At 36.4% G+C, this 13,458-nt stretch overlaps 1 protein-coding gene across 2 annotated transcripts in view; it reads right to left on the reverse strand.

Moving 5' to 3' along the window:
• The window catches only part of LOC131069045 (uncharacterized), a 47,523-nt gene that overhangs the window by 19,450 nt on the left and 14,615 nt on the right, over positions 1 to 13,458 (reverse strand). Inside the window, exon 2 of one of the 2 annotated variants that reach the window (XM_059219941.1) lies at positions 7,596 to 7,684. The exons of the other annotated variant lie outside the window; for it this stretch is intronic. Coding sequence (XP_059075924.1) covers positions 7,596 to 7,684 — 89 coding nt within the window. The remainder of the gene's footprint in view (positions 1 to 7,595; positions 7,685 to 13,458) is intronic. 2 annotated transcript variants of the gene reach the window in all.

Below are 13,458 nucleotides of genomic sequence, written 5' to 3' on the forward strand. Positions count from 1 at the left end.
TTTATGAGGGGAGGCTTCTAAATCCATGTTGGGTGGAGATGCTAGAGGCAAGGGGTTTTCTTTAACCTATATTTAGTATTTGCTCTTTTGGATTGAACTTAAACATAGCAAAATAAAGGAGGTGAAGAGATAGGAGCTCTGCCAATCACAGACATGACACAAGCCAGGATAGATTTCTATGCCTGCTGCCAATGAAAGATGCAAGACAGAATTGAGGCACATACTGTAATAGATTTTCTATTTAAGGATGCATGCTGCCAATGAATTTGTCCCCAAATTCATTCTCGTTTTCTGTATTTCTAGAGGAAATACTGTATTAGAGCTTTTGCTATAAATTATATACTTCCAAATATTTTTTTGAAATTTTGGGAAGTCAAAATCCATTTAAGTCGAATTGATTGTGGTTCACTAGTTAATAGGCAAGACACTTGATCCATGTAGAGACCACAAAGATTGCTTACTTGTTTTGAGTAGAAGCTAGCTTGAGTATTTCACTAAAAATGTGTGTAACAATGCTTAATAAGAAAGATATAATGTAATGCAGTAATTTACAAAGTGATACTTATAAATCCATGTTGCGAGAAGATGGCAAAGGCAGATATGTAGTTGAAATTATTAGCTGGTAACGTTTAATTTGGGATTTCATTATCCTATATATACTCTTTTGGATTGAACAAAAACTAAAGCAAGATGAAGGGGAAAAGGACAAGACCAACAGGGCCAGATTTGTATGCCTGTTTCCAATGAAAGATGCAAGGCAGACTTGAGGGGATGGTTTTACCTTCAATATTTTCATGAAAAGATTACGAAATACTGTAGTATCTGGTCTCTATGGATACCTGCGCAATTTTGAGAAATTGTATCTACTAGAGAAAATTTTCCGTCATTATTCCCGTCATATGCTCCAAATCAATCTCTACAACTTTGTTATTCACCCATTTTATTTTCCCACGAGTTAACATATAGTAAATCTTTGTATTAATTTATTTAATATTTAATTTAGACCTAATATTTTATATTTTGCAAAACAATTCAATATTAAATCTAATATTATCAGCAAGTGGGGACATTGGAAAACTCCAGGTACATCTGGTATTTATTTTTATTTTAAATTGAGCATCTTTTATGATAGTTGTAATTCACCACTTTGGCCGATGGTTAGGAGTGGTTTTGAAATATTATTTTCATTTATTTTTCCCTCCAAAATGTGGCATGCGATTTTGGGCGCCAAAGGTTTGGCTTGTAGCATAGAAAAATTTAAAAGTAATCCATTTGTGGATAATCAACTTATGCCAATTTAATGATTTATATTCTGGAGCACTTTTTATTCAACTTCTAAGGATGAAAACCCATAGACGATTGTGGCTTGTGGACAAGAACTTCAGAGCTACAAAAGTCGAATGGCAAAAACCCTTTAATTCAAAAGGGCATTCTTATTTAGGGATCGCATCAGAGCTTCAGATTTGCAGGACGTTTCAGTTATTCAATGTGTGTTCATTTTTTGCAGGTGGCAGATGAAGTATATGTAGTTGGAGTGCAATGTTTGTGTCATTTGCTGTTGTATTGTCTATTGTTGCAGGATTCCTTGCTACTGTTCTTTATGTTGTTCTTGATCATTTCTGGGAGCTGGGAATATCAAACTTGTTGTGGAGAAGATCAGAGAGTTTTCAATGCTTTGGTTGGCAATGTGTGTGAGAGTTAAGCATTGTTCGTTTCAGATTTTGTATTTGTTGTTGTAGCTATTGTAATGACTGTCACATCAATCCATTATGCTGTTAAAATCAAAATTATATCAATATAAAGTGGCATGAGTTTTTGATTCGATTTGTGCAAGTTTGGATGTTGACTAGCTAGTTTTATTAGCGCTATTTGATGTAGTTTGTAAAATTTATTGTTTATGTTAAACTCTATTATCATCATCAATAAATTTGATTTAGGCCATTCCAATGGTATTAGAACCAAGATCTTGCCAACCTATAGGGTAGATTTGTTTGTTGATGATTTCGAGTAATAGAGAAATTGGATACATGAAAAGAGAGTAGAAGAAGTTGTTAGAACAAAACACCAACGACACAGAGAAAATAAAAAATGTCAAGACACAAAAAAATGCTTATTGCTCAAGAGAGAAAAAAGTTTCTCCAAAAAAATGCAATCAGAATGAGTGAGAGGTAAGAAGCATTGACTGCTTTAATGATGAAAATGTCAGAAACCCTAAAGGAATTGAAGAATGTGCAGTTAAATAGAGCAACCCAAGGTGAAGGAAGCACATCAGAAAATGGTAGATCTACGGGGCATCCCATTCCAAAACCTTCAAAGCCAGTGTTTCTAAGAAAGAAAAGAGTTCAATAAGAAGCTTGTGAAGATCCTTATGGCGATGATCTTGAAAAAATCATTAAAGAATATAACAACAAACTTGAGGCTTTTAAAAGAAATATATAATTTATCATTTATTTCGAAATCTAGGATAAGAGAGCTTCAGGAAGATGACATCATAATTATTAGAATATTTAATTATATTTTAGTCACCTATATTTAGTTCCTTGTTTAATGGTCATTTAGCTTTTTAGTTAATTAGCTTTTAAGCTTTATTTAGCATTTAGCTTTTTTCTTTTTAGTTAACTAGCTTTTAAGCTTTATTTAGCGTTTAGCTTTTTAGTAGTTCATTTTAAACGACTTGTTCTTAATTTAGAACGTCATCTTGTAATCTCTATATATACGCTTGTATATTGTTGAATAGATTATCCGATTATTGAATCATTCATTCAATTTATTTTTCATGGTATCAGAGCAGGTCAATGGGATTCTTTAAAGTTTGGCGAATTTTTTAATAAAAATTCATACCCTTATTTCTGGAATATTTTCCAGATTTAATTTTATTGTTTTTTTATAAAAAAAACGATTTTGCTTTTTAGAAGTCTTTTTGAGGGTTTCTGATTTGTGGGCGAATTTCTTTGTGCTGGGCAGCAGTTTATGTTTTTTTAGCATTCTGGAGATTTTCGGGCCTGCAACCTGGAATTTTTTTTGCAGATTAAAAATTTTCCTAGGGTTTCTGCAATTTTCGACTAGGGTTTTGACCCTTCAGTTCAAGTCGAAATTTTATTTTTCTTGCAGATTCTTGGTGGGTTTTTCGAGACCTCAACTGGGTCGTCGTCAGATTTTTCTGGGTGCATCGTTTTCCGTGCCTCAATTTGAGCCGTCAGATCTATATTCTGTTTTCAGATTCTTGGTGGGTTTTTCAAGAGCTTTTTTGGGTTGGTCTCAAATTTTTTAGGGTGTCTCGTTTTCCGTGCCTCGAATTTTGTGCCAACAAATTTGCCTTGGAATTTAAAAACAGTTCACAATTTTTGCTAATTCTGTGGGCGTTGATTATGTTGTACATCCGATCTAGGGTTTTAAGTTTGCAGAAAAAAATTAATTTATGGGTTTCTTCCAAACCTCGAAATTCGCACCTAAGAATTCATGCTAGAATCCTCCTCCAGGGTTTCAGATTTTTTGTGCAGCTGCTTCTATTTTGATTTTTGAATCAGATTCTTTTGTCTCATGCTTTCACTAGGTTGACCTCGTTCAACCTCCATTTTTGTGATGGCATCTTTGACCAACATCATGTTGGAACACAGACATAAGTTCAACAACTGCCACAACACTTGGAAACAGTGCATGTTCACGATATCTGAATATCGTTACCTTTATCAGATTGATTTAGGCCAAACCTCGTCTTACAGGTTCCAGGGTTTTCACGATTTTTTCTTGAAAAACTGTCTGTCGATTTTCTGATTTTTTCCACAAAAATCATGGGAGGGTTTTCACGATTTTTTCCTCGAAAATTGTTCGCAGGGTTTATAATTTTCCCTTAAAAATCATCTCATCTGTAATCCGCGATATTCGCGTAAGATTTTAGTTATCTAGGTTTAACGTTTTTTTCCACAAAAACGATGATTTTTAACCTCAGATTTCTTGGTTTTTTTATTTTCTCCTCAAAATCGTAAATTCTCTTTTCGAGGGTTCCCATTTCAGGGTTTGACGGTTTTTTCCTCAAAAATCGTGCTTTGTTGCAGTTAGTTTGGGTCGCACCTGCCAGGGCGAACATCTGCAACCGTGGTATCTTGCAGTCAATTTTGGAGTTGATACTCTTCTTCAAAAAGGTTTGCCGATTTTCTTCAAAATCATGGTTTCAAGTTTCAGTTTGGTTACCCAACGTCAGGTTGGATGGATTCTAGCATTCTTGGTCATTTAACACTTTTCAGATCCAAAGAGGGTCTCCACCGCAGCAAAGTGTTCTTTTCGTTTGTGATCAAAAAACTTGCAATGTCTTCTGTAGGGTAGTTAGTAGATAGAATGACCATTAAGGGAGGGTATTAGAATATTTAATTATATTTTAGTCACCTATATTTAGTTCCTTGTTTAATGGTCATTTAGCTTTTTAGTTAATTAGCTTTTAAGCTTTATTTAGCATTTAGCTTTTTTCTTTTTAGTTAACTAGCTTTTAAGCTTTATTTAGCGTTTAGCTTTTTAGTAGTTCACTTTAAACGGCTTGTTCTTAATTTAGAATGTCGCCTTGTAATCTCTATATATATGCTTGTATATTGTTGAATAGATTATCCGATTATTGAATCATTCATTCAATTTATTTTTCAATAATGATCACCAAAATGATGATAAAAGAGCTTTTACAACAGATAATTCCAAAAATTGAGTGCACCCATCTTTGATGGAAATAATAAAATCTCAGCAAGGGCTTGGTTACAAAAATTGCAGATATCCTTTACACTCAGTCCTATGGTAGAGGAAGATGATATTCAATTTGATACTTTACATTTGGAGGGAGTTGCTTATGATTGGTCTCATGATGGATTAATCACACGGGGTCATGATGATGTGCAGACATTTGATGAATTCAGTCAGAGAATTTTGGATTGTTTTGAAAGGAAGGATGAAAATGAGTATTTTAGAGAGCTTGTAGCAATTAGACGACATTAAGCATGTGGGGCTGAATTTCAGCATATTGCGGTTATGGTATCTGATGTTTCAGAAAAAAAAAATCACATTCCTTTTTATTGAGGATTTGGTTGAACCTCTCAAGCGAATTGTTAAGGCCTTTGCACTGACAGCATTGCAAGAAGCCATTAAGAGGACTTTAGCCTTTGAGCCATCTATACAGAAGAATACTTTTTCTCATCATTCCAAGGCATTCACTTAATGGCAGCAGGAGAGAGTATTCCAAAGGAAAGATTTCCATGCCCTAACTTAGAAGTTCATACCACCAATTGCAACAAAGATGGATAAAGAGACAAAGAATGATCTCAAGAGAAATGAATTATGTTTCTCTTGTAGAGAACCATGGACTTCTAGACATAGATGCTTGGGTGAAGAAAAAGTATATTACATTGAAGTGGTGTCAAATAAAGATTGAGAGTCAGAGGATAAACCCGAGATATTTAAAGATTCAGTTCAACATATAGCTGAAGAATTAGAGAATGAAGTCACAAAAGAGAGTACAATTGCTGTGCTCTCAAGAGTTCCAAAATATTATCCTTTTAGAGTTCATGGAGTGGACAGCAGATGACCATGCTGACAGATAGTGGCACTACCCACAATTTTATTGATGATGGTTCGGTATTGAAAAGAGGATTATAAGTAAAAGAACATGAAGGTTTCAATGTCACAATAGCCAATAGATTCATCATTCCATGTACCAGAGTAATCAGGCAACTTAATATAATTCTAGGAGACCATAAGGTATCTGGTGACCTTTATGTGGTTGGTATAGGAGATACTGATATGGTTTTGGGTGTACAATGGGCATTCTCTAAAGGAGTATTCACGGAATTACCAAACTATGGAGCTTAAGTTCACAAAAAATGGAAAGAATATTGTGCTTAGAAGGATCTCAAATGGAGCTCCACAAGTGGTGACAACCATAAGGATAGAGAGAACTTTCCATAGAGGCCAAATAGCATGGGCAACAAGTTGCTTGTTTCTTCCCACAAAGTCCCCATCAAATAATAAATGTACTACTCATCACGTTGACATTCAAATAAATGTAAATAAGAAGAGTGTGATTTTCAATGATATGCCTCCAAGACTTCCATCTAATAGAGGATTTCAGCATGTTGTAGAGTTAAAATAGCAGGCCAAACCTATTATAACTACACTATACCATCATCGAAGAGTATTTAGAGAAAAAATTCAGAAGGCTGTCAAAGAACTTTTTTGAGATGTCCTTCATTGTAATTTTATACACTAGGTTCATTAATCAGACTTATATCCTTTTATTTATGCCTAGATTGTAATCAGATTTGTGACAAATAAGTTAACATTCAGTAAAATCAGAAAGTAAGTACTCAGTAGACAAACACACATACCCTAGGAAAACCTCCAAGGAGGAAAAACCCAGCATTAAAGACCCACAGGTCAGATTATATATTCTCCTCTTAAATGCACAAATACAATACTTAGCTTCTCTGTCAGATCTGGTCCTTTTGTATAGCAGATCTGCACTTTCTAAGTTCTCCAAGTTTGCATAACACAGCCTATGTCCTCTTGGACAAATTCGCACAATTCTAAATGAATTCGCTTTCTCCCTTGTAAATTCGCCCTTTATTAGCAGAGCTGTTTTCGTTGACTTGCAAATGTCTCTTATTTATACACATTTTAATCCTTGATTGCAAGTCGGCCTCCTTTGGGTTTTGGCGCCAATTTAATTAGGTGGCGTGTATTTAGGATTGGGCTGGGCATATATTAGGGTCACGTTACCCTAGGATAGGGCCTGGACCTAAAAGGGGTTCGGATGTTGCCTTAAGGCAAAGGCAATCTGAACCCATACATAACCCTAGTTACAAACAACACATAGGACCTAGCTCCAGCTCATTTGCAGCTTTAATAGTTTTTGTTGAAGAGGATGCCACTATTCGGATGTACATTGATTATAGGACCTTAAACAAGAAGACCATTAAAAATAGATATCCTATTCCAACGATAGATGAGCTCATAGATGAATTGCATGGAGTTGTGTACTTCTCCAAAATTGATTTGACATTAAGATATCATCAAATTGCCATAAGAGATAAAGATGTTGATAAGATAGCTTTCAAGTGTCATTAAGGACACTTTGAATTTTGGTCATGCCTTTTAGACTCACTAATGCTCCAGCCACTTTCTAATAATGCACGAATCAAGTATTTAGCAAACAACTCAGAAAATTCGTTGGGAGGAGCATCTGAAACATCGAAATACAATTTTGGGTATTTTGGAGCAACAATCTTTCTTTTCAAAGTTGTCCAAATGTGAATTTGGTTTGACAGAGATTTTTTATTTGGCTCATGTTACAAGTGTCAAAGGTGTTTAGGTGGGTCAACAAAAGATTCAAGCAATTTCAGAATGGCAAATTCCCACCAAGCTGACACAATTGAAAGGATTCTTGGGATTATGTTGTCATTACAGGAGATTTGCAAAAGGGTTGTCTCAGTTGACTGTTCCTTTGACTGATTTAACAAAGAGAGGATCTTTGTATGGGCAAAGATGCTCAAAAACTTTTGACAAGTTTAAGGAGGTAATGAGCTTGTGCCCTTTAAATGCTATTCTTGACTTTTCATTACCTTTTGTTGTTCAATGTGATGCATTTGGAGAAGGTATTGATGCAGTCCTCACCCAAAAAGCACACCCAATCGCATTTGAGAGCTGAAAACTAAGCAAACCAAAAGACGTTAGTTCATTACCAAGAGTTTTGTACCTGTTTTACAAAAAAAAAGCAAACGAGATACAAAACTCTTGGTATATTCATTTGACAGGTACAAAACTCGCACCAAGTACTAGCTATCATCCACAAACTGATGGTTAAATAAAGATAGTGAATAAATGGATTCAGGGGTACTTAAGAAACTATGTTTCAAATCAAGAAACTGCATGGATCAAGTGGGTGCACTTGGGTGAATGTTGCTACAATAATTCACCTCAAATGCCCATTCGGTATGTCACCATCTAAAGCTTTACATGATTATGATGCACTTTCTTTTGCTGATTTATTAATTTCAGATAGTACAGCAGGTGACTTGATTAATCAAAGTCAAGAAATACTGAGGGCATTAAAAGATGATTTGCAGCAAGCACAAAATCAACAAAATATTTATGCATATCAGAAAAGGACAGATAGATCTTTTGAGGTGGGTGACTTATAGATCTTTGTAGGTGGGTGACTTGGTTTTCTTACGGTTGCGGCCCTACTAGCAAATTTCTATTAAGAACAATGGAGCTATTAAACTCAAACCCCAATGCTATGGATCCTATAGGATTGTGAAGAGGCTAGGTGAAATGTCCTATGAGTGGAAACCTCCACAAAATAGTATCATAATGTTTTCCCTCTATCTTACAAAAAGAAAGTTCTAGGTCAGTGTATTGTGCCTTCAGCAGATTTGCCGCCCTTAGAAGATGAGGGGAAGTTGATTTTGATTCCAAACCAGGTGCCATGTCCCTTTTTGTACATGTCCTAGTTTTTTGCCCTAAAATCACAAAATTTAGTTGAGATCCACAAGAATTATTATTTCACATCAAATCACAGTTGTAATACTAATATCTGTATGCCTGAATCTGATTATATCAGGTCTGCCCCTGTTCAATCTCTTGCTGCTCATAAAGTCTGAAATTAACTACTCATGAAGTCTGAAATAATCTACTCATAGTCTCCACACATTTCTGCTTATAAATGTTCCTTTGATCTGCTCTAGGGTCTGCTTATTATACCTTGAACAGATATGATAGTCAATGGAATGCTTATGATCTGCTGTATTAATATATTTAAATGTTGGATGTAATAGGCCTGCTCTGATTTGTAAAATCCTTCTTATGCTTTTAATTGGTCTGATGTCTGATCTGATTCAATTCCTTCCTTGATGCCTTAAGTCTGCTTATCAATTAATTTTGAGCTGCTTGCCAAACTTCCTTACCTCTGCTTTATTATCCAATGATATTTCTTAATTTTTCTTCCACTGTCATCTCAAACTTATCTTCTTATATACCTTGCCAAATACACCCTTTCACCCATGAGGGGTGACTTCAAAGAGGTTGGCCCAATACAGCAGCAATTTTATTTAATTTAATTTATTTGCTTGCACACGATGGGTGCTCATCTCTAAGGATCGGTCATCATTATGAACCCTGAGTCAGCCCTTTAAATATGTATTTATTTCTTGCTTGGCCGCTTATCTCTTCTCAATCAGGTCGGCCCTCCTTACAGAAATTATTGTCCTTAATTAGGTCGGCCTTCCTTAAATGGTTATGACCAATATTTATTACTTATTTAGGATGGTCTTTAGATATATTAGCTGCCTAGGGTTTTATCTAAGCTGTGATTTTCTAGTTTTATTGCTGTGTATTCTGCCCCTAATCTTGGGCAGAGATATTAAACGAGGTGATCGATGACAGAGTAAAAAATCTTGAGAAAAAAGAGCATCACAAACTATCTAATCAAATGAAAAAACTTATCAGTTGACGATGCCACCTGGGAAGGACCTAAGATACTTGAGCATCCTAATTTGCATTGCTTGAGGACAAGCAATCTTAGGAAGGGAGGACTTGTCATGTCGCCCTTCCAAAAATAGTAAGTTTAAATTTAATATTAACCCATTTTATTTAATATTTATTTTAATCCTAATATTTCATAACTTACGGAACAAATATAAACTCTAATATTATCAGCAATTTGGAGCATTGAAAACCTCTAGGCGCACCTGACATTTATTTTGAATTTAAATGGAGCATCTTTTATGATAGTTGTCGTTCACCATTTTGGCCAACAGTTAAGGAGTGGTTTTGGGATATTCTTTTCATTAATTTTTTCCCTCCAAAATGTGGCGTGGGATTTTGGGTGCCCAAGTTTGGCTTGCAACATATAAAACTTGAAAAGCATTCCATTTGGAATTATCATCTTATGCCAATTTATCTTCCAAAGCACTTTGTTTTCAAGTATCCTTCTGAAGACAAAAACTCATGAGTTGCAGGAGTTTAGAAGACGAAAACCCTTTGATTCAAGAGGGCATTCTCTTTCCGTAGCTTCATAGATTTGCGAGAGATTTCAGTTATTCAATGTGTGTTTGTTTGTTGCAAGTTGTAGGTGAAGTATATGTAGTTGGAGTGCAGCGTTTGTGTCGTTTTTCTGTTGTGTTGTGTGCTGCTGAAGGATTTTTTCTTCTTGTTCTTTTTGTTGTTCCTGGTCCTTTTCAAAAGATTGGAATATCAAACTTGTTGTGGAGAAATTGGAGAGTTTTCAATGCTTTGGTTGGCAACGTGTGTGTGCGAGTTTAAGACTATGTATTTATAGATGTGGCAATTGTGATGACTATCATATCAGTCATATCAATCTATTATGCTGTACAAATCAGAATTATATCAACATAAAAGTTACATGAGTTTCTGGTTCAATTTGTGCAAGTTTGAGTGTTTACTAGCTAGTTTTATTGGTATTGTTCAGTGTAGTTTGGTGAAGTTTATTGTTTATGTTCGAATCTGTTATTATCATTGAAAAGTCTGATTTAGGACATTAGATCTCTTACGATATAAGTAGAAGCTAGCCATATCGTTTCAGTAAATGAGTGTAGATAAAATGCTTGGTAAAAAAAATATTATAATATAATACAGTAATATAAACCCATGTTGGGTGGAAATGGTAAAGCCAGATATGCAGTTGAAATTGGTTAGCTAGTTGCATTAAATTTGGAATTTCTTTATCCTATATATTCTCAATTGGGTTGAGCTAAAAAGAAGAGACAGACAAAGGGGAGGCAAAGATCGGGCCTCCTCAAATCATAGACACAACACAAGCCACGATAGATTTTAATGCCTGATGCCAATAAAGGATGCAAGGCAGACTCAAGACACATACTGTAATAGAATTTCTATCTAAGGATGTTACAATTTACTTTTTTGTCCCCAAATTCATTATTCTTTCTGTTGGTGTAAATAATTATTCATCATGGATATTATTACACTTACTTAAGTTTACTTAGGATAATGCATTACATAGTAGTTTGGATATGAGACACTTGGGTGTTTGTGCCTCATTGGGATAGTGTGTGTAGGAGAAATTCCACCTCTTATGGTGTTGATCTTGTTATTACACTATCATATCCACTTATTGTGGAGTGATAATTCCACCTTCGGTGGGTGATCCACCTCATGTGGAATATTATATTATTTCTCCTACCTACCCACACCTATTTCCTACCTACCCTTGTTTCTCATTGAGCCACTTGTCATATTTGTGTGCTCATACATCCATATGGCCTTGCCTATATAAGCAGGCCTCTATTCATTGTATTGGTTAATCCAGTTGATCATTTTTATATTGATGAGAATACAGTTTGTTCTTGTCATTCTATTGTCTCTTTTATGCTTTTCATTGTGCCCTTGATCTTGGCAAAATCCAACATGGTATCAGAGCTATTGGGGCTTCGTTGATCAGTTTTTGGAGACATCGTGGAAGGCTTCTATTTTCGGATTTGGGGATCTTCATTTTTTGGAGGCATCTTACAGCGATTTGGACATCACCGTTGAATCCGGGAGGCCATTTCCATAAATTTTGACTATAAAGTCGACCTATTTTGGTGAGGAAAATTTTTTTCCCCAATTTGGCTATATCGTACGGATTTTCGAATTTTTTATATATTTTTTCGAAAAAAAAACAAAAATTTTTCATTTTTTCCGAATATTGGTTTGAAAAATCAAAAAATCAAAAATTTTTGAAAAAAATCAAAAAAAATCTTCAAAAAAAAAAAAAATTTTTGTTTGGGGGGTCCGCAGACCCCCCCCCTTGTGCTCCGTACCCCTGCGGTACCTGCTTGCAGGTCTGTGAGCCGTCTGCAGCTTTGTCCTTCCGGCAGCACCCGTACACCGCTCCGTCTGCCGCGCCGGCGCCTCCCTCGTCCTCTGTTCCGGCGCCCAGCATCCTCTCCCGGCAGCTTCCGGTAGAGTCTCCTCCGCCAGCGTCCTCGGCTCCTCCAGCTCAGCTCCCGGCGCCACCTGTTCCAGCAGCTCCCGGAGCCTCCGTCTCTCCTTCTGCCGCCGTGTCACCGCCGGAAGCCCCCACACGACACCTGCAGCCGTCCGAGCACAGAACCCACCACGCGTCTGACACATCATCCGGACACGCAGGCAACCGTACAGACACGTCATCACTCAAGCACTGTGCCACGCAGCATTACCGTACGCACAGTCAGCAGTACGGACGCACACATCAGCCTGCACAGTCATCATTTCCGTACAGTACGGACGCCCAGTCAGCCAGGCAGCGAAGTTTTCGTGACGGTCATACGGCCGTCAAATTTAACACAGTGTTTTGCTGACGTCAGCGCCACATCAGCATTTTTTGAAAATTTTTAAACCCCTCTCCATTGGGCTTTTCAGTTTTGCAGTCCAACTTTGGAAGGCCATATCTTGCTCATTTTTGCTCCTTTTTTGGTGCAATTTTTTTTGAAATGGGCTAAAATTTCGTGATCTTCGCAGTGGTGTGGTTATTTTCTGATTTTGATGCACAGGTTTTTCGGAATTTTCGGATTCTCTCAGCTGTACCTGTCCAATCCTCAATTCTGCAACTTCAAAGGCCTCGTTTGAGCTCATACGACCTCCTTTTCAGGTGCCGTTTTTTTTGAAAGTGCTTATTTTTTCGTCTACTTTCAGAATCTATGATCAGATTTCAGAGATTTTGAGTGAAAATTGTACTTTCAGATATTGGTCTTATTTGGCCTATTAGGTACTTGTAAATTGCTTGGATCTTAGTTAGATCTCTTGCATTTTCAGTTGAGTCTCTTTTGGCCTTCTTGAGGCAGTTGTAAAATTGTAAATCAGAAGTCCACTTTGCCATTTTTTTGCAAGTGGCCCATTGTATACGCACTACTTATAAAGTGCCAAAATCATCACATTTGGGGGGGTTCTTTGATTGAGTGAATTTGGGGGGGTGTCTTGTGTGATTGTGCCTCTTTTGTGCTCTTTCCATTCTTGTTGCAATGAGTCCTAATAAGTTTCCACCATTAACTCCACATAATTATGCATCATGGAAAATTAAAGTATGGAGTAAACTAATGGAAAAGGGTCTCACACACTACATAGATGGAACAATAACAGCACCACCTGATCCTAAGGCTGATCCAAATGCTCACTTAGAATGGCTCACTAAGAATTGCATGGCTCTTGGAACCTTACGCAAGTATGTATCAGATGACCTCATTTTCCACATTGAGAAGTGTAAAACAATTAAAGAGGCTTGGGATATGTTTCAGAAATTGTATGGACAAGTCGATGAAATCAGAGGCTATCAAATTGATAATGAGCTCACCAACTTAGATCCCAAGAATTTTGATACAATCCAAGATTATGTAACCAAAGCAAATGAGCTAAGAGCAAAGCTAAAGGATTGTGGAATAGACAAAAAGGATGCTCAATTGATATTCAACTTGTTGGACAAGCTTGCAC

The sequence above is a fragment of the Cryptomeria japonica genome, chromosome 4, assembly GCF_030272615.1.
Source record: "Cryptomeria japonica chromosome 4, Sugi_1.0, whole genome shotgun sequence".
In the NCBI taxonomy this organism is placed as follows: Eukaryota; Viridiplantae; Streptophyta; class Pinopsida; order Cupressales; family Cupressaceae; genus Cryptomeria; species Cryptomeria japonica.